The sequence below is a fragment of the Hyla sarda genome, unplaced genomic scaffold (assembly GCF_029499605.1).
Source record: "Hyla sarda isolate aHylSar1 unplaced genomic scaffold, aHylSar1.hap1 scaffold_1253, whole genome shotgun sequence".
Taxonomy (NCBI): Eukaryota; Metazoa; Chordata; class Amphibia; order Anura; family Hylidae; genus Hyla; species Hyla sarda.
The window spans coordinates 68127-94785 of record NW_026607874.1 but is presented as its reverse complement, the minus strand read 5'-3'; the positions used below and the strand labels follow the sequence as shown (position 1 = coordinate 94785).

General features: G+C 47.0%; 2 protein-coding genes across 2 annotated transcripts; both read left to right on the top strand.

Annotated features, from left to right (window-relative positions):
• The first annotated feature begins 3513 nt into the window (after window positions 1-3513).
• Window positions 3514-4215, top strand: LOC130303985 (histone H1B-like). The gene has a single exon (XM_056551874.1). The coding sequence runs from the start codon at window positions 3536-3538 to the stop codon at window positions 4193-4195; it is 660 nt and encodes a 219-aa protein (XP_056407849.1). The 5' UTR covers window positions 3514-3535; the 3' UTR covers window positions 4196-4215.
• Window positions 4216-8422: 4207 nt separating this feature from the next.
• Window positions 8423-9283, top strand: LOC130303991 (histone H2B 1.1). Its single transcript, XM_056551879.1, has one exon. The coding sequence runs from the start codon at window positions 8423-8425 to the stop codon at window positions 8801-8803; it is 381 nt and encodes a 126-aa protein (XP_056407854.1). The 3' UTR covers window positions 8804-9283.
• The last annotated feature ends 17376 nt before the right edge of the window (window positions 9284-26659 follow it).

Here is a 26659-nt window from a genome sequence, read left to right as displayed (position 1 = left end):
TGCCCCCGAGCAAAATTTGCTCTCAAAAAGCCAAATATGACTCCTTCTCTTCTGAGCATTGTAGTTCGTCCATAGTGCGCTTCAGGTCAACTTATGGGGTACCTTCATACTCGGAAGAGATGGGGTTACAAATTTTGGGGGTATTTTCTGCTATTAACCCTTGCAAAAATGTGAAATTTGGGGGTAAACACACATTTTATTGACATTTTTTTTATTTTTTTTTTACATATGCAAAAGTCGTGAAACACCTGTGGGGTATTAAGGCACACTTTATTCCTTGTTATGTTCCTCAAGGAGTATAGTTTCCAAAATGGTATGCCATGTGTTTTTTTTTTCCTGTTCTAGCACCATAAGGGCTTCCTAACTGCAACATGCCCCCCAAAAACCATTTCAGAAAAACGTACGCTCCAAAATCCCCTTGTCGCTCCTTCCCTTCTGAGCCCTCTACTGTGCCCGCCGAACACTTTACATAGACATATGAGGTATGTGCTTACTCGAGAGAAATTGGGCTACAAATATAAGAATACATTTTCTCCTTTTACCCCTTGTAAAAATTCAAAAATTGGGTCTACAAGAACATGCGAGTGTAAAAAATGAAGATTGTGAATTTTCTCCTTCACTTTGCTGCTATTCCTGTGAAACACCTAAAGGGTTAAAATGCTGACTGAATGTCATTTTGAATACTTTGGGGGTGCAGTTTTTATAATGGGGTCATTTGTGGGGTATTTCTAAGATGAAGACCCTTCAAATCCACTTCAAACCTGAACTGGTCCCTGAAAAATTGTGATTTTGGAAATTTTGTGAAAAATTGGAAAATTGCTGCTGAACTTTGAAGCCCTCTGGTGTCTTCCAAAAGTAAATACTCGTCAATTTTATGATGCAAATATAAAGTAGACATATTGTATATGTGAATAAAATAATATTTGGAATATCCATTTTCATTACAAGCAGAGAGCTTCAAAGTTAGAAAAATGCAAAATTTTCAAAATTTTCATCAAATTTTGGGATTTTTCACCAAGAAAGGATGCAAGTTACCATAAAATTTTACCACTATGTTAAAGTAGAATATGTCACGAAAAAACAATCTCGGAATCAGAATGATAACTAAAAGCATTCCAGAGTTATTAATGTTTAAAGTGACAGTGGTCAGATGTGCAAAAAATGGCCAGGTCCTAAGGTGTAAAATGGCTGGGTCCTTAAGGGGTTAAGATCCATATTTAATAGTGAAATCGGGCAAAAGCTGCCACAATCACTCGGATCCTTCCCCTCTTTGGCCAGTAGGGAGATGTGTGCCTCTAAGGATTGCCTAGGTAATTGGGAGCTGAGAAGTCTCGTTGAGAGCAGGAAGGGGAGTTACAAAAGTATACAATGTAACAACAATGTATTAATAAGAATAAACAAATGAATAAATAACTAATGTATCAACGTGGAAACTAACAGACAGGAGTCCATCATAAAGAGTGAATAAGATGTGTTGGTCCTGGAGAGACTGCACAAAACAAAGAATTTATTACTTTATAATGTTGCCCCGTTGTGGATGGGCTGTGGTCTGGTGTCATCTATATAATACATGACATGGACATTCTGTAACACAGTAGGTGACATGTCCCTAATGTACATGGGCCGTGACGTCATCGGTCCATCTGCACATTTACAATGGAAGTATAAATGACATCATTCTATCAGAGACAGGAGGATTTATGGTTATAGAGAGTTATACCGTGTTATATCCCGTTCCGAACCTGTAGGGTGGAGTCTAGTTTGTGGACTTACCTGTTACATCTGTATGAATTCACATTGTTATCTATATAAACCATTTATATTAATATGATGCATTATAATTCCGTGCATTGTATAAGGTAAACATAATATTTTATTACATTATTAATTAGAAGATAATAAAGAAGAGTTTTATTGTCCGCCCGGGCTGGAGTTCCTCTTGGATGTCGGCAGTCTGATGCTTGCTGTGCGGCTCTCCACCTTTCCCGAGCACAGGAGCTGGGATTCAGCAGGCGGGCTGGCTTCATACAATTGTTGTGTGGAATACAAATATGACATGGAAGTATCAGTGCAGCGGCCGGGATAGGGCTTTCTCTCCCAGGTATAATGTTCTCTGTTATCAGGACCATATATACAACCAATATAAGAATCCCCGATGTCATCCTGGTAATATACAAGCAGGTCCTGTAATGGAGATAATCTGTGAGAGAAATCACAATAGGATCCTCGGGGTCATCACTTAACAGACGAGGGATCTGGGGATAGAAGACATTCTGTGAGGTGGAAGGATCCTACAGAGAATACGGAGTCTCTTGTATCTGGATCAGGATTCTGACTTCTTTGTTCTCTTCACTTCTCCTTCCATCTTCAGCCCCTCTGACCCCCGTCACTGCTCTCCGCTCCCTCCGCTCTGTCCTTGCCGGTTCCCGCTATCACTGTCTCCTTTCTCACCGCTGAGCAGCCCGGACACGATCCTCCGACCCGACCACTTCTACTTCCAGAGCTTCAGTCGGGGACCGGATCAGATCTTATAACTGCGGCATCTCCTTCCTCAGTTCCCGGCCCGAACACTCCCCGAAGCCGGATCAGCTGTGACAGCTCCTGCCCGGTGGCTTCAAAACACGTTGGAGATTACAAAGAATAACAACAGGGAGATCACATAATTCCCCATCATGGAGAATCTGTATCCCCTTCCCCCTGACCTCCTGCACAGCCGGGATGTGAGAGAATATCCCCAGGGGTAGGAGCCCCAGCTCTAGGTCCAAATCCTCCTCCTCCCCCCCGCACCCGGGCCAAGTGCTCTCTGCAGACATGAGGAGACATCTGCGGGTGTTATGGGTCGGGAAGCTGTAAGGAAGATGAAGGAGAAAACAGTCATCACATCTACTTGTAGACAACTCCCCCCATCATCTCCGGGTCAGTAAATGGACACGTTGTCCGTATTATATCTATATATCAGGACAGGGAGCTGGCAGTGAGCGGAGGCGCCGCCTGTGTTACCCTCCGGGGCTCTCAGCAGCTCCAGATCGTCTCCGCATCGTACAATCAGCTTCCTGGACGGTAGATGTTGTATTAAAGATCCGTGTGATGGTGACCGGTGCCGGGAATAGAAGGAACGATCCCCAGCAGCAGATTTATCTTCCCGGATACACAGTGATGTGCAGATCGGGAAGACTGTGACGGAGATCCCGGGGCCTCCTCCCGGCTCCTCCCCGGCACCTCCGCCAGTGACGGGTATAAACTGCTAGGGGGGATGTTGGGGAGGAGGAAGACACGGAGAAGGGGATCTCTCCTGTCCGGTTCTAGCCGGTAAAGATCTTTTATCCCGGGCAGGGAAGCACAAGGTTGTAGCGGAACTTTGGCCGGGTCCAGACGGGATGGGGCGGGGCCTGTTCTCTGTGTCAGCCAATAGCAGCTCCGGACGGTGACATCTCAGCAGCCAATCATTGCGCAGCCGCTGTACATATAAGAGGCGCCAGCAGCTCCGGTCTCAGCATTTATCGTTCACGATATTTCTGTAGTTTTGATTTCTAAGATGGCAGAAACCGCACCAGCCGCTGCTCCTCCCGCCGAACCGGCCGCAAAATCCAAGAAGCAGCCGAAGAAATCAGCCGCAGGGGCCGCCAAGAAAAGTCACAAACCCTCCGGTCCCAGCGTGTCCGAGCTGCTCGTTAAAGCCGTGTCCGCCTCTAAGGAGCGCAGTGGGGTGTCTCTGGCCGCCCTGAAGAAGGCTCTGGCTGCCGGAGGATACGATGTAGACAAGAACAACAGCCGCCTGAAGCTGGCCATCAAGGGGCTGGTGACCAAGGGAACCCTGCTCCAGGTGAAAGGCAGCGGCGCCTCCGGATCCTTCAAGATCAACAAGAACCAGCAGGAGACTAAGGACAAGGCGGCCAAGAAGAAGCCGGCGGCTGCGGCCAAGAGACCTGCAGCAGCTAAGAAAGCGACCAAATCCCCTAGGAAGCCAAAGAAGGCTCCGAGCGCGGCCAAGAGCCCGAAGAAAGCCAAGAAGCCTGCAGCGGCCAAGAGCCCGAAGAAAGCCAAGAAGCCTGCAGCGGCCAAGAGCCCCAAGAAGCCGAAGGCTGCTCCTAAGAAGGTGGCCAAGAGCCCGGCTAAGAAGGCGGCCAAACCCAAAGCTGCCAAGAGCCCGGCTAAGAAGGTGACTAAAGCCAAGAAGAGCGCGGCTAAGAAATAATCGGGAGACTCGTCCTGTACTTATCCCACAAAGGCTCTTTTCAGAGCCACCACCTCCTCCAGACAGAGCTGTACGATCAATGCCCGTGTCACCCCCGGGATACATAAAGGATATAATACAGTGATATAAATCCCTTCTATATTATCATCACTTTATTATATTTTATCAATCCCAATACATCTGCCTTTACTAATTCTAGATCCCCTTATGAACACTCAGCTGAGTCTGATCTGTAACCAACCATTGTATCTTTCTGCCGCTGTAACACTTGTAGGGTCAGCGCTTGGGGGAAGTATAAATATTGTTACAAATCGGCAACAAAAAGATTATAAATCTCTCCACCAGGTGTCACTATTGTAACACATTGTAGATCCTATGTATAAACTATAAGGATTTACACTGCTGTGATAGACGCCCTAAGGATAAACGGGATTATGGAAATTATTGACTTGCCAGACATTGGGGGATAAATGTAACCCTTTGGGTAATAGGTTGTGCACATATTATTTCCCCCATCCTGAGGGTTAGTTTGCTGCTTAGTTTTATTACTATATAAAGTCATGCAGTCCCGAATAGAGTCTGAATATAGGGGAGCGGCAGGCAATCAGTGTGAACACCCGAAATGCGGTACCGCATCATGTCTGAGGGGACACGGGGGAGGGCGCTATTATCGGGAGTTACGACAATCCGCAGGGAAGGGCAGAATAGGGCGAGGATGGGTCCTGCCTCTTTCTAACAAAGATCAATTGTTGACGTCACATGTATTTTGGCGGGCTCATTGGTTGTAAGAATCAGCCAATGGGATGCAGGGGTGGGGTTTACATGAGCCAATGGGGATGAGACCAGGAGTATAAATGTTCCGCTCTTTCCTCTCTTCTCATCACTTCTCCGCTGTGTACGTGTACAGAGAATCATGGCCAGGACAAAGCAGACCGCTCGTAAATCCACCGGAGGGAAAGCTCCCCGCAAGCAGCTGGCTACTAAGGCCGCCAGGAAGAGCGCTCCCGCCACTGGTGGGGTGAAGAAGCCTCACCGCTACCGTCCAGGTACAGTGGCTCTCCGTGAGATCCGCCGCTACCAGAAGTCCACCGAGCTGCTGATCCGGAAGCTCCCCTTCCAGCGCCTGGTAAGAGAGATCGCCCAGGACTTCAAGACCGATCTTCGCTTCCAGAGCTCGGCGGTCATGGCCCTGCAGGAGGCCAGCGAGGCTTACCTGGTGGGACTCTTTGAGGACACCAATCTGTGCGCCATCCACGCCAAGAGGGTCACCATCATGCCCAAAGACATCCAGCTGGCCCGCAGGATCCGTGGGGAGAGAGCTTAGATCTAATCGGGACCCGCATACAACACAAAGGCTCTTTTCAGAGCCACCAAATTATCTATAGAACGAGCTGATTCCTGATCCTCTCCATTGTTCTGCTCCTATACTCCGCCTGTCCTCATAAGCAGGATCCCGGGATTGTCCTCTGCAGTTAACCCTCAGTGCTGAGTTATGTTCAGTTACTATAGTGATGTAGATCGTGTCCCCCGCAGTGTAATGCGCCTGTGTGTGATCGGTGCTGCTGGCTTCAGTCTCCCGACACTTGGGATCGTAATTGGTGCATAGAGGGGAAACGAGCGGACACTAAAGGGTTAACTCTAGGTGGAGTTATAGACACGAATGTTCGCTCATTGGATGATCAACGCAGTTAACTTGAAATTCCCGCTCCTCTTCTGATCGTTTCTCCCTTTGTCTCGTCCTCTTCCCTGTACACGTGACTACATTCCTCTGGTTTCTGTAAATAGGAAGAAAAAGGCGGCGGATGGGAAACTGTTGGGGCCGATCAGGGGGATTCTAGTGAGGCTGATGCGGTAGGAGAGGGGACACTATGTCCGGGGCTGACATCACAATGGTGGGTGAATTCGGGGTCGTCCCTGTCCTATTCCAGACCTGATACCGATCACACCCTGCAGCCTGACACTGCTGAGAATGCGGCGGGGAAAGCTATCCTGTATTTTATACATTGTCATTTTGTTATTTAATGTAATAAATTCCGATATTATGTCACTCTGCTGCAAGAGATCGCCCAGTGTGAACACTAACCGTGCGGTTGTTTTACAATCCATTTTACTTGTCAGCGATCACCGTGTATTTAGACCTGATGAAGTCTTAGTGGGGGGGGAGAGATTCCTGGGCCCGTCATTGATGAAATCCTTCCCGATCTGGATATAACGCGTGTCAGTGTGAGGAAAGTTACAGGGGAGAGAGAAAAAATAAATAAAAAATTATATATATAATATACGTACACACACACCATTTATCATGAATCATAAAAGTAATCTCAGGACCCTGTGGTTACTAATATTATTGGTTAAAATAGACCCCACCGATCTCTCCCCTTCAGGCTTCCATGCGCGGCCGATTTATTCACAAGCTGAGCCGAGATAGGGTGAGCGGTGAGTGTACACCGGCCTTTTACTATTAGTTCAGGACTATAATTTACGAATATTGCGCATAGGACTCACATTTTAATTGGTAGCATACACACAGTGCGATATCATACATCGTGTCCAACCAAAACTATTCAAATGGTGTTTCATGTTTCTTTATTGGAATTAATATTGAGACATTTTCTTAGTAACAAAGTTTTTCCTAGTGTCTCATTCGTTAAATCACAACAAAATCTAGCGGGATTGTTACTTTTTATAACAGATCGGTGAAGTGAAGGAAATTCTGAGCTGTCTGTTTTATTAGTGCAATAATGGGTTAAGTATTTAATGTTTATGTGATTACTATCTATTTTAACCAATAATTCTAGTAGCTAAAGGGCTCTGAGATGACTATTATGTTTCATGATCAATGTTATTGTACTCCGAGCGACCCAGCTGAGAATATTTAGTTTACTACAACTTCCCTCATTTTATTCTTAATTATATTTGTGTCATTTATATTTTTATTTATTCATTATTCTCATTCTACAGCGATAGTTGTAGAATGAGCGGGAAAATAAGTTTTATAGCCAGATACTGAGCGCTTATTGGCTGATCTCTGGGGCGATTATTCCCGGGCACTGTATACAGCGAGTGCCGGGATCTTTATGTAACCAGCGATGGAGAAGCGATGACCCCTGATCGGCTGGATGGAAGCCTCGCTGTGTATTGCGGCTGGAGATCCGATGTGTTCAGGAGCTTCCATTACACAGGAGGCTACAGTATAGGGGGCGCCATCTCTACACTGCGGTCCTGTATTGTGGAGGATCCGTAAACTACATCGTGAGAACAATCTTAAAGCGTAGTAGTTACAAAAGAGAATTACCCCCTCACATACCAACTACATTCTGCACAACCCGCACGGTGTCCTATATTAGATAAAATGTGCCGGATGTTCTGTTTAGTCCCTATAACAGCCCAGATCCCTATCACACCCGAGATCAGCGGCGCCAGCTCTGTAGGAGACAATGTGGTGGCTCTAAGAAGAGCCTTTGGTGTTCGGGATGATCTGGGATAAGCGGTGATCACTTGCTCTTGGCCGCTTTGCTGCTCTCGGTCTTCTTGGGCAGCAGCACGGCCTGGATATTGGGCAGGACGCCTCCCTGGGCGATGGTCACCCCACCCAGCAGCTTGTTCAGCTCCTCGTCATTGCGCACGGCCAGCTGCAGGTGACGGGGGATGATGCGGGTCTTCTTGTTGTCCCGGGCGGCGTTACCGGCCAATTCCAGGATCTCAGCAGTTAAATACTCCAGCACAGCGGCAAGGTAGACCGGAGCACCGGCGCCCACCCTCTCGGCGTAGTTCCCTTTGCGGAGAAGCCTGTGCACACGACCGACGGGGAACTGGAGTCCTGCCCGGGATGAGCGGGTCTTTGCCTTAGCCCGAACCTTCCCTCCTTGTTTGCCGCGTCCAGACATAATGATAAGTAAAACCTAAAACGCTCAAAAGAAGCCTTTCTGTGATGTAACCGTAATTTCCTTTCTGCTGCTTTTTATAGGTTTCTGCTCCGCCCTCCGGCTCCTGTGATTGGGTAGATTTGAATCCGGCCAATGGTGACGAGAATTAACGAGACACCAATAAACTGCACTGGGTGGGGCTTATGACGCTCCCACAGGTCACATGATTTGCTCCTCCAGTAGAACAGCGAGCAGACAGCATTTCTCATTTGCATGGGCTGCCTATAAATACGGCTGCGGTGGGAGGAGGAGGCATCATTATTCTCTCTGTTCTAGTGAAGGATTATTGTGACTGATCATAATGCCTGATCCCGCCAAGTCTGCACCAGCGCCCAAGAAAGGCTCCAAGAAAGCCGTGACCAAGACTCAGAAGAAGGATGGTAAGAAGCGGAGGAAGACCAGGAAGGAAAGCTATGCCATCTACGTGTACAAGGTGCTCAAGCAGGTCCACCCTGACACCGGCATATCCTCCAAGGCCATGGGCATCATGAACTCCTTTGTCAACGATATCTTCGAGCGCATCGCAGGGGAAGCCTCCCGCCTGGCTCACTACAACAAGCGCTCCACCATCACCTCCCGGGAGATCCAGACCGCCGTGCGCCTGCTGCTGCCTGGAGAGCTGGCCAAGCACGCCGTGTCCGAGGGCACCAAGGCCGTCACCAAGTACACCAGCGCCAAGTAACCTGCTCCGCCTCCTGCTGTCACCCCAAAGGCTCTTCTAAGAGCCGCCACATTGTCTATAATAGAGCTGGGGCTTCTATCTGCTACAATTATCTTTATTTGTGACCGAGTTTATACCGGTGCAGCCGCTTTATACTGTATATATTGTGCTGCTCCGGGATCGCGGTCTGTGATATATAATCTGACTGCAGGTTACATCAGTACCGTATATATACGTCATATGGTAACGGCAGAATAAGTAATTGTGTCTCCTGCACTGACCGGACATATAAGTATCACAGTGGTGATCGGTATCGCCGGGATTCCCGTAGCTTTTCTGCGGTTCCGTTTAGATGCCGGGACATCTATACAAATCGTGAGATTCAGGTCCTTGTGTCTCCCGGAAACGATCAGATCTCTTATCAGTTCAGTCCTTTATACATATTCCCACCATCAGATCTGATCGCGAACAGACTGGGCAGGAAACAATCGATCAGACACATTACAGGGAGGGTCTGCGCCATCTCTAGTCCCAGGAAGATCTCATCCCCCCCATGTATCTATCGGCTCCTCGTGGACAGTGATTTCCCGATCTTGCTGATCGCTTCTCCCGATATTTTACTCTTCATCCATATAAAATGTGAAACAATAAAGTGAGAAGAGAGGAAGATGGACGGAGATTATACCTGATCGTTTATAGATTTGCAGAGATCGTCCGGGAAATTCTCTCCTAGACCTCCGGCCCCTGATTGTTATTGCGGTAATAATCTGCTGGGTGTGATCAGGGGTCTATGGGGGATGAGATCTTCCTGGGACTAGAACTGACAGTAACTTTCTTATATATCCATATAAACAATAAATGTACAATGTAATAAAAATAGAAAACAAATAAAAGGGGTAAAATACAACTGGATCACTGGATGGTAAAAGGCAGAAATGCAAATCAATAAAACATCCAGTAAATAGATGATGCGGCTCCTCTGATCAGATGTACAGGGGATAAAGCTGCTGTGCGGAGATCAGTAGTGTGTACTGGGCTGTAGGATAAAATGTATGAAATAACACAGGGAACCAACCGTGTGCACAGACTGATGGTTACAGCCGCCGACCGGGATCCCGTCGATACAGGAGAGATCTAGTGTTGAGCGGCATAGGGCATATTGGAATTCGCGAATATATGGACGAATATTCGTCATATATTCGCGAATATTCGTCATATATTCGCGAATATTCTCGTTTTATTTTCGCATATGCAAAAACAACATATGCGAAAATTAGCACATACAAAATTCGTATATGCGCAAATTTGCATATGCGAAAATTCGCATACCAGTCTCACACAGTAGTATTAGAGCCTTATTTACACCACACAAGTTGGAAGCAGAGAGGGATGATCACTGTGATGTGTACTGTGAAACAAAAACAAAAAAAAAACTAATATTCGTAATTACGAATATATAGCGCTATATCAGTGAATATGCGATATTCGCGAATAAAATTCGTATTGCGAATATTCGCGAGCAACACTAGAGAGATCTCGGTTTAATCCTTGGTGGGAAACTATATATTTTTTCTATTCTGTTCAGATGATTAATATTAGCGCTTCAAAGCCTCAATTATAATGTTTCTAAATAGAATAATTACTGATGTAACAACAAAGTGAACTGATCAAAGACAAAACACCTGAAAGGTCACTGCAGGGGTTAATAGGATATGAAGATTGGCAGTGAGTTTACGTGAAGACAGATGGAAACTATACTACAAACCACCACTAGAGGTCCCCAGAGGACAGGAGATGAGGCTGATGGATTCAGTCCTCATTGTGAATGCAGTAAATGCTTCTGAGGCTTCATCCAGACCGGATGATATTTGTGTTATAACTTTTAGATCTAAAACATTTCCAGGCGCTTCCAGTTTTTCAAATCTGTTAGATTAATGGGCTGGTACCTGTTTACTTGGAGGGATATAAGTGGAATCTCATGTGTTAGGCACAATAGTGTGAGGCAATCTGCTTCATCAGTTCTCTTATGTTCATTTCATCCCAAAAGCAAAGAACTACACAGCTCAAAAACATAAAGGGAACACTCAAATAACACAATGTAACTCCAAATCAATGACACTTCTGTGAAATCCCACTGTCCACTCAGGAAGCAACACTGATTGCAGGGGCATACCTAGAGCATTTGGAACCCAGGGCGGACCATTTGTTTGGCACCCCCCCCCTCTAATTACACCCCCTCCTTCCCCCCAATTACACCCCCTCAACCCCTTGGGGACCGAGCCCATTTTGACTCTAAGGACCAGAGCATTTTTTGCAATTCAAACCACTGTCACTTTAAGCATTAATAACTCTGAGATGCTTTTACCTTTCATTCTGATTCCGAGATTGGTTTTACGTGACATATTCTACTTTAACAAGGTGTTTCACAAGAATAGCAGCAAAGTGGAGGAGAAAAATCAAAGTCTGCATTTTTTACACTAACATGTTCTTGTAGACCCATATTTATTTATTTATTTTTTTTTTTACAAGGGGGTAAAAGGAGAAAAAATCCCCCAAAATTTGTAACCCAATTTTTCTCGAGCAAGAAAATACCTCATATGTGGATGTAAAGTGCTCTGTGGGTGAACTAGAGGGCTCAGAAGAGAAGGAACGACAATGGGATATTAAAGAGCAAATTTTGCTGAAATGGTTTTTAGGGGGCATGTCACATTTAGGAAAACCCCATGGTGCCAGAGCAGCAAAAAACACCCCACATGGCATACTATTTTGGAAACTACACCCCTCAAGGAACATAAAAAAGGGGTACAGTGAGCATTTACACCACACTGGCGTTTGACAGATCTTTGTAACAGTGGGTTGTCCAAATGAAAAATTACATTCTTCATTTTCACGGACCACTGTTCCAAAAATCTGTCAGACACCTGTGGGGTGTAAATGCTCACTAAAACCCCTTGTTAAGTTCCATGAGTGGGGAAGTTTCCGAAATAGGGTCACATGTGGTTGTTTTTGTTTGCATTTATTTCAGAACCGCTGTAACCAGCAGCCACCCCTGTGCAAATCACCAGTTTAGGCTTCAAATGCACATAGTGCGCTCTCACTCCTGAGCCTTGTTGTGCGCCCGCAGAGCATTTTACGCCCACATATGGGGTAGTTCCGTACTTGGGAGAAAGTGTGTTACAAATTTTGGGGGTCTTTTTTCCATTTACCTCTTATGAAAATGAAATGTATGGGGCAACACCAGCATGTTGGTGTAAAAAAAAAAAAAAAAAACAATTACACTAACATGCTGGTGTAGACCCTAACTTTACATTTTCATAAGGGGTAAAAGAAGAAAAAGCCACCAAAAATTTGTAGCGCAATTTTGCTGTAATAGTTTTTGGGGGGCATGTTGCATTTAGGAAGCCCCCATGTTGACAGAACAGCAAAAAAAAAAAAAAAAAAAAACACCCCACATGGCATACTATTTTGGAAACTACAACCCTCAAGGAACGTAACAAGGGGTACAGTGAGCCTTAACACCCCACAGGTGTTTGACGAATTTTCAATAAAGTTGGACGTGAAAATGAAAAAAATATTTTTTTTTTCCTAAAATGCTGATATTACCCCAATTTTTTTATTTTCACAAGGGGTAATAGGTGAAAATGTCCTCCAAAATTTGAAACTCCACTACTCTCGAGTAAGGAAATATATTATATGTGGATGTAAAGTGATCTGCGGGTGCACTAGAGGGCTCAGAAGGGAAGGAGCAGCATTGGGCTTATGGAAAGCAAATTTTGCTGAAATGGTTTTTGGGGGGCATGTCCTATTTAGGAAGACCACATGGTGCCTGAACAGCGAAAAACACCCCACATGACACACCATTTGGGAAACTTAACCCCTCAAGGAACATAAAAAAGGGGTACAGTGAGCATTTACACCCCACTGGCGTTTGACAGATCTTTGTAACAGTGGGCTGTCCAAATGAAAAATTACATTCTTCATTTTCACGGACCACTGTTCCAAAAATCTGTCAGACACCTGTGGGGTGTAAATGCTCACCAAACCCCTTGTTACGTTCCATGAGTGGGGAAGTTTCCGAAATGGGGTCACATGTGGGTGTTTATTTGTTTGCGTTTATTTCAGAATCACTGTAATCAGCAGCCACCCCTGTGCAAATCACCAGTTTAGGCCTCAAATGCACATAGTGCGCCCTCACTCCTGAGCCTTGTTGTGCGCCCGCAGAGCATTTTATGCCCACATATGGGGTATTTCCGTACTTGGAAGAAAGTGTGTTACAAATTTTGGGGGTCTTTTTTTCCCTTTACCTCTTATATAAATGAAAAGTATATGGCAACACCAGCATGTTGGTGTAGAAAAAAAAATAATAATAATTACACTTCTTTCAGAAGATATGAAGGCTTTGGGAGGATTATGATGATTCTCTGAATAACCACTGATGCGCCATGGCCATGCGAGATTCTCTCTTTATTTTATAGTCTTTCTTTTATTTTTTATTTAAATTTTTTATTTCATCATTATTTCTCTTTTCATTTTACTTTCTTTCCCTTTCTCTCCTCCTACTTCATCTCTACAGTGTTTCTCCTTTATATATAAGGTTGCAAATTTCACTTTATATATTGTAAAGTGCTCATGCTCACTGTACATATGTCGTATTTTTCTTCTGTATTAAAATACAATATTCTTTAAATAAAGAGTTATACAAAAAAAAATTACATTAACATGCTGGTGTAGACCCCAACTTTACATTTTCATAAGGGGTAAAATGAGAAAAAGCCACCAAAAATTTGTAGCGCAATTTCTCCTGAGTACAGAAATACCCCATATGTGGCCCTAAACTGTTGCCTTGAAATTCGTCAGGGCTCCGAAGTGAGAGAGCGCCATGTGCATTTGAGGCCTAAATTAGGGATTTTCATAGAGGTGGACCTGGATGCAAGCATTACACTTGTTTCCTCTACTAAAAATACTGTATGTCAGTTTTCCCCAAACAGGTTGTCTCCAGCTGTTGCAAAGCTCCCAACATTCCTGGACAGTCAATGGCTGTCGGGCAATGCTGGGAGTTTTTATTTTGCAACAGCTGTAGGCTCCGTTTTCTAAAATCTGACGTACAAGACGTTTTTTTTATATATATATTTTTTTTTGGGGGGGGCACAGTGTAAGGGTGTAGTGTATATGTAATGTTTTACTCTTTATTTTGGGTTAGTGAAGTGTAGTGTTTTTAGGGTACATTCACACGAGCGGAGGTTTACAGTGTGTTTCTCTCAAACTTTTAGCGGGAAACATGCTGTAAACCCCCGCCCGTGTGAATGTACCCTGTACATTAATGTTGGGGAGGGGGTTGGTGGGGGACTACAACTCCCAGCATGCACTGACAGACCGTGCATGCTGGGAGTTGTAGATATGCAACAACTGGAGGCACACTGGTTGGGACTGGGAAACACTGAGTTGAGTAACAGAATACCGCAGTGTTTCCACACCACTGTATGTTTCCTAACTCAGTGTTTCCCAACCCGTGTGCCTCCAGCTGTGGCAAAACTACAACTTCCAGCATGCATGGTCTGTCAGTGCATGCTGGGAGTTATAGTTTTGCAACAGAAGGAGGCACACAGGTTGGGAAATACTGAGTTAGGAAAAATACAATGTTTCCCAACTAGTGTGTCTCCAGTTGTTGCAATACCACAACTCCCAGCATGCCCAGACAGCTGAAGGACATGTTGGGAGTTATAGTTATGCCACAACTGAAGGAGAACAGTTTAGAGACAACTGTGTAGTGGTCTCCAAACTGTAGTCCTCCAGATGTTGCAAAACTTCAAAGCATGCCAAGACTGCCCAGGCATGCTGGGAGCTGTAGTTCGGCAACAACTGAAGGGCCAGATGTTGCCAAAGTACAACTCCCAGCATGCCTGGACAGTCTTGGCATGCTTTGAATTGACATCTGGAGTGCTACAGTTTGGACACCACTGTTTAGTGATCTCCAAACTGTGCCCTTCCAGATGTTGCAAAACTACAACCCCCAGTATGCTGAGACTTTCTAGGCATGCTGGGGGTTGTAGTTCTGCAACATCTTCTCGGTCTGGATAAGACCGCCATGGGAATTTCTTAACATCTGCAGGACAAACATGTCAGACTCAGACTCTGTGTAGAGGAGGGCATTGTTTCAGTGCCCTCCTCTACACAATCTTTCCATCTATAGGCCCACAAACTGTAATAATGCCCTCCTTGGTGTCCTTCAAAGTAAAAGGACAGGTAGGTAGCTGGGTAAATAGGAAACTAGGTAGGTAGATCAGGAAGCCAGATTTATAGTTAGGTGACAAGCCAGGTAGGTAGGGGGCTAGCATGGTAGTTAGGCAGCCATGTAGGCCAGGAATGTACATAGTTAGGTAGCTGGTTATGTAGGTAGTTAGATAGCCTGGTATGTAGGTAAGTAGTCAGGCATCCAGGTATAAAGTTAGGTACTCCCCCCGCTTCCCCCTTTACCTGTAGGTATAGGCAGCAGAGTTAACCCCCCTTTCCCTGTAGGTATAGATAGCAGAGTTACCCCCCCCCCTTTCCCTGTAGGTATAGACAGCAGACTTAACCCCCCCTTCCCCATCAGTATAGGCAGCAGAGTTAAAACCTCTCCCCAATAATTATTGAAACAGAGTTCACCCACATTTCTTCTTAGGTATATGCAGCAGAGTCCCCCCACCCCCTTTCCCCATAGGTACAGACAGCATTACCCCCCCCCCCCTTTCCCCATAGGTATAGGCAGAGTTATCACCCCTCTTCCCCATTGGTATAGGCAGAATTACCCCCCTCTTCCCCATAGGTATAGGCAGAGTTACCCTCCCCTTTTCCCCATAGGTATAGGCAGAAATACCCCTCCTTCCTCCCCTTTCCCCATAGTTATAGGCAGGGTTACCCCCCTTTCCCCATAGGAATAGGAAGAGTTACCCCCTCCTCCCCACTTTCCCCATTGGTATAGGCAGAGATACCCCCCTCTTCCCCATAGGTAGAAGCAGAGTTACCCCCCCCCCCTCTTCCCCATAGGTATAGGCAGAATTACCCCCCTTTTCCCCATAGGTATAGGCAGAGTTACCACCCCCTTTTCCCCAAAGGTATAGGCAGAGTTACCCCACTTCCTCCCCTTTCCCCATAGTTATAAGCAGAGTTACCCCCCTTTCATTATAGGTATAGGAAGAGTTACTCCTCCTCCCCACTTTCCCCATAGGTAAAGGAAGAGTTACCCACCTCTTTCCCATAGGTATAGGCAGAGTTACACCCCCCTCTCTTTCCCATAGGTATAGGCAGAGAAACACCCCCCCCCTCTTTCCCATAAGTATATGCAGAGTTACATCCCCCCCCCTCTTTCACACAGGTATATGCAGAGTTACCCCCCTCCCCCTCTTCCGTATAGGTATATGCAGAGTTAAACAAAATATATATGTATGCTCACCTGATGTCCCACGCATGGTTCTCCTCAGCAGAAGGGGCCCACGTCTTCTCCCCTACACAGTACAGGTGCCGATGAGTGACGTCATCAGTGCCTGTACTGCGTGCTGCGTGGGCACGGAGGTCATGTCTCCTCTGTGTAAGCTGCAGCTGTGTATCACACATACCGGAGAAGGCAGCGATGTCTTCTGGGGATCTGGGGAGTGTCCCGGATCCTCAGTAGCGGCAGCGGTGGTGGGCCCTTAACCCGGTCGGGTCCTTGGACGACATCCAATCGGACCGGCCAGTCAGTCCGCCCCTGGCATCCACCTGTGAGTGGCACCCGGGGCGGCCCGCCCCCCCCCCCCCCCCCCCCCCTTGGTATGCCACTGACTGATTGACAATGAATTTAACATGCTGTTGTGCAAATGGAACAGACAACAGATGGACATTAAAGTAATTAGCAAGATGCCCCCAATAAAGAAGTGGTTCTGCAGATGATGACCACATACCACTTCTCAGTTCCTATGGTTCCTGGCTGATGTTTTGGTCAGCCAGGAAGCATAGTAACCACTCTAGTGGTAGTGTGGTGAACCACAATGAATGGCGGGACCACGGGGTGTAGCGGTGTAGGTGGATGGTATTAACCTCAGGGGCAAGGTGTTATTAACCCCTAATAATTGTTACGCCAGAGTGTTTTTTTTCCCCTCTTTTGCGGGGGGGGGGGGGGGGGGGGAGGGGTTGGGGGTGTATCAGGAACCACCCAAATGATATCTCCACTATCCCAATGGCTAGTGCACGACCGGGTTATGGTTTAACGGAGGCTTTACTGAGGTCAGACAGTTGTTATAGTCTCTACAGCTCGGCCAGAATCCCAGAGAGTTGGCCAGAAACACGGAAGGACCCAGCAGCTTGCTGGGACTAATTATACTTGTAACAGACTGTAGATTCTTGACTTTAGGCTTGACTAGACTGTAGGTAGTGGCAGCAGACACAGACTTGACTTACTTGAAGTGACTGTAGATTTGAGGCCTTCCAGGTAGCTGGACACTAGCACTGAGACATCTGGTCTCCACTTTTCCACAGCTAGAGTGATGGTAGAAGAGCTCAGAGATCTTGTGCTGGTAGAGAGTGATTGTAATGGCTGACCCTCTTATAAATGGGGGCTGAGCAAGAAGCCCATAGGTCAATATGCAGGTCATGTGTTAAAAAAAAATTGAAAAAACAATGCCATTTTTGGCTTCTGCTTCTACGCAGTGCACTTTTCGGTAAAAAATACACCTTATCCTTATTCTGCAGGTCCATACAGTTACAAAGATACCCAATTTATGTAAGTTTTAGTTTATTATACAGGTATCCCTCAACATACAATATTAATCCGTTCCAAATGAACAATCGTTTGTTGAAACCATTGTATGTTGAGGGATCTGTGCAATCCCAGATCTGTGCAATGTAAAGGTTTTCTATCCGAGTATGGAGGTACCCCATAAGTGGACCTGAAGTGCACTATGGGCGAACTATAATGCTCAGAAGAGAAGGAGTAATTTTTGGCTTTTTGAGAGCAAATTGTGCTCGGGGGGCATATCGCATTTAGGAAGCCCCTATGGTGCCAGGACAGCAAGAAAAACCCACATGGCATACCATTTTGGAAACTAGACCCCTTGAGGAACGTAACAAGGTATTAAGTGAGCCTTAATACCCCACAGGGGTTTCACGACTTTTGCATATGTAAAAAATGTTTGTGTTTTTTTCACTAAAATGTGTGTTTCCCCCCAAATTTCACATTTTTGCAAGGGTTAATAGCAGAAAAGACCCCCCAAAATTTGTAACCCAATTTCTTATGAGAATGGAGGTACCCCATAAGTGGACCTGAAGTGAACTGCAGGGGTGCTACGATGCTCAGAAGAGAAAGAGTCACATTTGCAAACTTTGCTGAAATGGGGGGGACATGTCGCATTTGGGAAGCGCCTATGGTGCCAGAACAGCAAAAAAAAAAACACATGGCATACTATTTTGGAAACTAGACCCCTTGAGGAACGTAACAAGGGGTAAAGTAAGCCTTAATACCCCATAGGGGTTTCACGACTTTTGCATATGTAAAAAAATATATATTTTTTTTCACTAAAATGTTTTTTTTTTTTTTTCCAAAATGTTACATTTTTACAAGGGTTAATAGCAGAAAAGACCCCCCCCCAAATTTGTAAATACATTTTTTTGGAGTAAGGACATACCGTATATACTCGAGTATAAGCCGACCCGAGTATAAGCCGAGACCCCTAATTTCAACCCAAAATCCCAGGAAAAGTTATTGACTCGAGTATAAGCCTAGGGTGGGAAATACCTCATCCCCCCCTGTCATCATCCAGACCCGTCATTAACATCCTCATCATCCCCTTGTCATCATCCCACACATCCCCCCTTCATCATCCCCACCCCCCTTCATCATCCCCACACCCCCCCCCTTCATCATCCTCTTCTCATCATTCACCCTCAGTGGTCTTCAACCTGCGGACCTCCAGAGGTTTCAAAACTACAACTCCCAGCAAGCCCGGGCAGCCATCGGCTGTCCGGGCTTGCTGGGAGTTGTAGTTTTGAAACCTCCGGAGGTCCGCAGGTTGAAGACCACTGCGGCCTTCAACATGCGGACCTCCAGAGGTTTCAAAACTACAACTCCCAGCAAGCCCGGGCAGCCATCGGCTGTCCGGGCTTGCTGGGAGTTGTAGTTTTGAAACCTCCGAAGGTCCGCAGGTTGAAGACCACTGCGGCCTTCAACATCATCCAGCCCCCTCTCACCCCCTTTAGTTCTGAGTACTCACCTCTGCTCGGCGCTGGTCCGGTCCTGCAGGGCTGTCCGGTAAGGAGGTGGTCCGGTGAGGAGGTGGTCCGGGCTGCTATCTTCACCGGGGGCGCCTCTTCTCCGCGCTTCCGGCCCGGAATAGAGCCGTTGCCTAGACAACGACGCATCTGCGTCGTTGTCAAGGCAACGTGACTATTCTGAGGCCGGGCCCGAAGCGCTTAGAAGAGGCCTCCCCGGTGAAGATAGCAGCCCGGACCACCTCCTCACCGGACCACCTCCTTACCGGACAGCCCTGCAGGACCGGACCAGCGCCGAGCGGAGGTGAGTACTCAGAACTAAAGGCGGTGAGAGGGGGCTGGATGATGTTGAAGGCCGCAGTGGTCTTCAACCTGCGGACCTCCGGAGGTTTCAAAACTACAACTCCCAGCAAGCCCGGACAGCCGATGGCTGCCCTGGCTTGCTGGGAGTTGTAGTTTTGAAACCTCTGGAAGTCCGCAGGTTGAAGACCACTGCGGGTGGGGGAGTTCACTCGAGTATAAGCCGAGGGGGGTGTTTTCAGCACGAAAAATCGTGCTGAAAAACTCGGCTTATACTCGAGTATATACGGTACCTTGATTTTTGATGATTTTCGCTCCGTGGGTGCACACCAGGTCTTGGAGTGGGAGGTCAGTCAGAGGCCTTGAGCTTATTATAGCAGCCAGGATGTGGGACCCCTCCTCAAGGAGCGTTAATGGGGGGAGCACTGAGCCCTAAAATAGGGGAACACTATGGGGGACAACGGGCCGTAACTGGGGTAGACAAATGGGGTACAGAGGCCCGTAATATGGGGTACAGTGGGCCAGAAAACTATAAATCATAAAATAATAAAACAGCATATGTTCCCAGAATGATGACCCAGAGCATAGCCAAAACAAAAAAAAAACTATGCCCTCCCCAAACCCTATGCTCTGAATCATCATTCTGGGAATGTGATGTGTGTGGCCGTCCCTAACCAGTTGCCTAAAATGCGCACCCGCTCAGGTGGAGAGAGAGCGCTGCGCAATTAAGGCAACATAAAAAGTCCCCGATGATAGTGAGTCAGTGACCTATGACCCATTTCTGAAAAAACACCCCCAGAGGTCTTATCAGGTTTTTTTTCCAGATTTTTTTTTGCAATTTAGTGATTTATGGGGTTAACAATTTTGAATGTACTCTGGACTTGGTACATTGTTCAAATTATGGAAAATTGAAATGAAAAGGGAAAAATTAGTACTCCATGAAAGTGTGATACTCCCTGAAGCAGCCTATGCAGAGGCCCGGATTATCGGGGCAAGTGTTGCACTGATAGGTGGTGTCCTTCCGTCTCTGCATTTTTTCTGGCGCCTATAACTCCAGACCCTTGGGAAGTCCGGCCTGCTCTTTCCCGGTCAGCGAAGATCAGGAACCTTAGGACTTCTTCTTGGTACTGGAGGAATGTCCCTGTGTTGCCAGCGTACTGGGATAGTACAAAAGCGTTGTACATGGCAACCTGTACCAAGTAGACCGCAACTTTTTTGTAGCATGCCCGTGTTTTCCGCATGGCGTTATATGGCTTGAGGACTTGATCTGAGAGATCAACTCCCCCCATATACCGATTGTACTCCAGAATACAATCGGGCTTGAGGACCGGTCCCACGGTACCTCCCACAGGGACAGGGGTGCTGCCGTTCCCATGAATAGTGGTGAGTATAAGGACACCCCTCTTATCCTTATACCTGACCAGCAACAGGTTATCATGGGTGAGGGCACGGGACTCACCCTTGGGAATAGGCATCTTAACAAAATTTAGAGGGAGATCTCTCTGGTTCTTCCGCACAGTCCCACAAGTGGACGTGGATCTGGCGGCAAGGGATGTGAAGAGAGGGATGTTGATGATGTGTCCATGGATGCCACGTGGGTGCCAGCTAGAAGAGAAGAAGAGGGGGAAAGTTTAGATGGGGAGACAGAGAGGAGGAGGAGACGAGTTGGAAGCAGGGGGAGGTCGTCGCAAGGAGCTAGTGGCACAGTCAGACAGCATGCATCGGCACCCGGGGTCAGCCAGACGGGACACCAATCAACGCATGCTGTTGCCACCACCAGAATGCCGTCATCGCAGAGCTTAGCAGTGTGGCATTTTTTGTGTGTGTCTGCCTCTCACAACAACGAGGCCATTTGCAACCTGTGCCAGAAGTAACTGAGTCGTGGGAAGTCCAACACCCACCTAGGCACAACTGCTTTGCAAAGGCACATGATGTCACATCACAAACGCCTATGGGATCAACACGTCAGTACAAGCAGCACACAAAGTCAAAGCCGCCATCCTCCTCCTGGTCCAGCATCTTCAGCCAGGTCAACCACTGCTGCCCTCCTTGCCCCCTCTCAACCATCCGCCTCTCCTTCTCTCGCCTTGAGCAGTTCCTGCTCATCTGCCCACAGGAGATGTTTGAGCGCAAGAAGACAATGTCTCAAAGTCACTCTCTAGCCCGGCATCTGACAGCTGGCTTATCGGAACTGCTAGCCCGCCAGCTTTTACCATACAAGCTGGTGGAGTCTGAGGCCTTTAAAAAATTTGTAGCCATTGGGACACTGCAGTGGAAGGTACCCGGACAAATTTTTTTTGCACAAAAGGCAATCCCCAACCTTTACTCCATTGTGCAAAAGGAAATTATGGCATGTCTGGCACATAGTGTAGGGGTAAGGGTCCATCTGACCATTGATACCTGGTCTGCAAAGCATGGTCAGGGCAGGTATATCACCTACACTGCTCATTGGGTAAACCTGGTGACAGCTGCCAAGCATGGGATGCATGGCTCTGCAGAGGAGTTGGTGACACCGCCACGACTTGCAGGCAGGCCTGCTGCCACCTCCTCTACTCCTCCTACTCCATCCTCTTCCATAACATCCTCGTCCGAGTCCTCTTCCACTGCTGCATCTTGCTCCACATCACCGGCAACCCCCCAGCTCCCCAGATGCTATTCCACATCCCGGATACGGCAGTGTCACGCCATTTTGGGATTGACTTGCCTCAAAGCAGAGAGTCACACCGCACCAGCGCTCCTGTAAACCCAGAGCACGGGTGGACCAGTGGCTGACTCCGCACCAACTGGAGATCGGCAAGGTGGTTTGTGACAATGGAACAAATTTGTTGGCGGCATTGAGGTTGGGCAAGTTGACACATGTGCCGTGCATGGCACATGTGTGTAATCTGATTGTACAACGCTTTGTGCTCAAGTACCTAGTCTTACAGGATGCCCTGAAGCAGTCCAGGAAGATGTGTGGCCATTTCAGGCGTTCCTACACGGCCATGGTGCACTTGTTAGGTATCCAGCGGCAAAACAACATGCCAGTGAGGTGCTTGATTTGCGACAGCCCGACACATTGGAATTCAACACTCCTAATGTTCGACCGCCTGCTCCAACAAGAAAAAGCCATCAACAAATATTTTTATGACCGGGGTGCTAGGACATCTGGGAATTGTTTTGCCACGTTACTGGAGGCTCATGCGCAATGCCTGTAGGCTCATGCGTCCTTTTGAGGAGGTGACAAACCTGGTCAGTTGCACCGAAGGCACCATCAGCGACATCATACCATTTGTTTTCTTCCTGGAGCGTGCCCTGCAAAGAGTGCTGTATCAGGCAGTAGATGCACATGAAGAGAAAGAGTTGTGGACACCATCACCACCAGAAACAGACTTATCAGCATCGCTTGCTGGACCTGCGGCAACGCTGGAAGAGGATTGTGAGGAAGAGGAGTCAGAGGAGGAATGTGGCTTTGAAGAGGAGGAGGAAGACCAACCACAGCAGGCATCCCAGGGTGTTCCTTGTCACCTATCTGGTTACTGTGGTGTTGTACGTGGCTGGGGGGAAGAAGATTATACCTTCCCTGACATCTCTGAGGACGAGGAACGGGACATGAGTAGCTCGGCATCCGTCCTTGTGCATATGGGGTCTTTCATGCTGTCGTGCCTGTTGAAGGACCCTTGTATAAAAAGTATGAAGGAGAACGACCTGTACTGGGTGTCCACTCTACTAGTCCCCCGGTATAAACATAAAGTGCCTGACATGTTACCGGATTACAGCAAGGCGGAAAGGATTCAGCAGGTCCAAAATAAATTAAGAAGTATGCTGTTCACAGCGTATAAGGGTCATGTCACAGCACAACAGGCATCTAACAGGGGAAGAGGTGAAAGTAATCCTCCTCCCACGAACACGCCGGCTGTACAGACATGCTGTTGATGGAGGACATGCAGAGCTTTTTAAGTCCTACACATTGCCAAAGCCCTTCGGGGTCCACCATCAGAGAACGACTTGACCGACAGGTAGCAGACTACCTGGCCTTAACCGCAGATATCGACACTCTGAGGAGCGATGAACCCCTTGACTACTGGTTTTGCTGGCTTGACCTGCGGCCTGAGCTATCCCAATTTGCGCTCAAACTTCTGGCCTGTCCCGCTTCAAGTGTCCTGTCAGAAAGGACCTTCAGTGCAGCAGGAGGTATTGTCACCTTGGTCAAAAAAGTCTGGATTACCTCACCTTTCTTAAGATGAATGAGGGATGGATCCCGAAGGGACTGACACTAGGTGATACATTTGACTGAACAAGGCCTGATCAGATGACCTGCCTTGGCCTAAAAATGGTCCACACGCTGCTGTATTTGAACTCTGAATGCTGGATAACTTGCGTGATTTATCCGCCACCAACTAGGGTTCAAGCTGCAATGTTTTAGGGCACTTTCTGCCTGGCAACAGTGGCGTTGCGACCCGGGTGCAGGGGGTGTGGCCCGTACCTGGTGACACCAACCTAAGGGGGTGACACCAAGACCCTCCACAGCACCCAGCCCCCCCTCCTCAGCTACACCGACACCCCCCATCTTTGCCCAACCAGCCTCCCGTCCGTCAGCACCCCCCCCGCCTTCACCTGCGCTGTGTGTGCGGTGCGCCCGTCCGTCAGCAACCCCCCCTTTCACCTGCACTGTGCGCCCGTCCGTCATCACACCCCCCCCTCACCTTCACCAGCACTGTGCCCGGCCTCCGCTCCCACGTCTGCGCCGGCCTTACGTCACACCGCATGGCCGCATAGGAGGACGTCAGTTACGTCACTCGCAGGGCGCCCGGTGAGAAGGAACGCTGCGCTGGATGGGTGAGTGTGTGTGTGTCTGACTCTCTGTCTGTCTCTATCTATGTTTGTGTGTGTGAGACCGTGTGTATGTGACTGTGTGACTCTGTGTATGTGTGACTCTCTGAGTGTGTGTGACTGTGTGACTCTGTGTGTGTTTGTGCGACTCTGTGTTTGTGTGACTGTGTGTGTGTGACTGTGTGACTCTGTGTGTGTGTCTGTGTGAGTGTGTGTCTCTCTGACTGTGTGTGAGTGTGTGTCTCTCTGACTGTGTGTGAGTTTGTGTGTGTGTCTCTCTGTGTTGTATGTTTTTTTTTTATTTGTGTGTGTGTGTGTGTGTGGGGGGGGGGGGGGTTGTACCAGCGATCTAATGTGGGGAGACTTTGACCCATTGTGGGGAACCTGCAAGGGATCCTGCGGCCTAATGTGGGGAAACTACTACCAAATGTGTGAAGTCTATGCTACCAAATGTGGGGAGTCTATGCTACCTTATGTGGGGAATCTGTGCTACCTAATGTGGGGAATCTGTGCTACCTAATGTGGGGAAATTTCTACCTAATGTGGGGAATCTGTGCTACCTAATGTGGGGTAACTGGTACCTACCTAATGTGGGGGAACTGGTACCAAATGTGGGGAATCTATGCTGCCTAATGTGGGGAAAAGATGCTACCTAATGTGGGGAAACTGCTACCTACCTAATGTGGGGGAACTGCTGGCCAGTAGCACCCTCATCATCCTCCAGCAACACCCCCCCAGTAGTAGCACCCCCATCATCCATTAGCAACACCACCAATACCCCCCTCCCGTGGTAATAGCATCAGCTAACGGATGTTGAGGGGTGTTACTGCGGTTGTGGTATTATATTCAGAGGGTGCACTGTATGGCAACGTTATATTCAGAGGGCGCAGTTTGTGGTAGTATTATATTCAGAGGGTGCAGTGGGTGGTAGTATTATATTCAGAGGGCGCAGTTTGTGGTAGTATTATTAGAGATGAGCGAACTTACAGTAAATTTGATTCGTCACGATCTTCTCGGCTCGGCAGTTGATAACTTATCCTGCGTAAATTAGTTCAGCTTTCCGGTGCTCCGGTGGGCTGGAAAAGGTGCATGCATTCCTAGAAAAGAGTCTCCTAGGACTGTATCCACCTTTTTCAGCCCACGGGAGCCCCTGAAAGCTGAACTAATTTATGCAGGAAAAATCATCAACTGCCGAGCCGAGAAGTTTGTGATGAGTTGAATTTACTGTAGTTCGCTCATCTCTAAGTGTTATATTCAGAGGGCGCAGTGGGTGGTAGTATTATATTCAGAGGGTACAGTATGTGGTAGTATTATATTCAGTGGGTACAGTGTGTTGCAGTATTATATTCAGGGGTATAGTATGTTTCAGATTTATATTCAGGGGTACAGTATGTGGCAGATTTATATTCAGAGGGTACAATGTGTGGCAGATTTATGTTCAGAGGACACAGTGTGTGATAGTATTATATTCAGAGGGTACAGTGTGTGGCGGTATTATATTCAGGGGTACAGTATGTGGCAGATTTATATTCAGAGTGTACAGTATGTGTTGGTATTATATTCAGAATGTACATTGTGTGGTAGTATTATATTCAGTGGGTACGGTGTATGGAAGGTTTATAATCAAAGAGTATAGTGTATAGTAGTATTATATTTAGAGGATACAGTGTCTGGCAGGTTTATAATAATACTTGTTTTCATATAGAGGATGAGAATGCGCTGACATAGTGAGGAGACGTCTGGGCGTCACATTCTGCAGAGAGAAGTTTTAGCTGGAACAAGTCTTGGCGGTATGTACCATCCGAATTAGATAAGGGAAGACTATAGAGAAGACGTCACCTATAGTCACTGATATCATTGTACATTCTGCTCTCTATGTCCTATCAGAGCTGTAGTCGCTTGTCAGTTCTACAGTTATGGTGAGTGAAACTACAACTCCCAGCATAACCTCACTACTGCTCAAAGGGGTACTCTACTGGAAAATATTTTTTTTTAATCAACTGGTGCTACAAAGTTAAACAGATTTGTAAATTACTTCTATTTAAACATAATCCTTCCAGTACTTATTAGCTGCTGTATAAGCGATTCACAGGAAGTTATTTTCTTTTTTAATTTATTTTCTGTCTGACCACAGTGCTCTGTGCTGACACATCTGTCCATGTCAAGAACTAACCATAGTAGGAGCAAATCCCCATAGCAAACCTATCCTGCTCTGGACAGTTCCTGACATGGACAGAGGTGTCAGCAAATAGCACTGTGGTCAGACTGGAAAGAACTACACAACTTCCTGTGGAGCATACACCAGCTTATAAGTACTGTAAGTATCACCATCTCATTCACACAAACCAAACTTCTATTTATTTATTTTTTTACCAAATATTCACAAATCACTTACCAAACCTCCTGGATGTCCTATTATTTCATGTACAAACTCTGCAACCAGTAATCTTGCACGTTACCTGGATCTATGTCTTTAGGACTATAATGAGTTCTGTATCAAGGTATGAGCCGCTCACCACATACATGCCCTCCTCACCACCTGTG

Excerpts from the sequence above, each read along its gene's own strand:
- LOC130303991 (XM_056551879.1), top strand. The coding sequence starts at position 8,423 with ATGCCTGATCCCGCCAAGTCTGCACCAGCGCCCAAGAAAGGCTCCAAG.
- LOC130303985 (XM_056551874.1), top strand. The coding sequence starts at position 3,536 with ATGGCAGAAACCGCACCAGCCGCTGCTCCTCCCGCCGAACCGGCCGCA.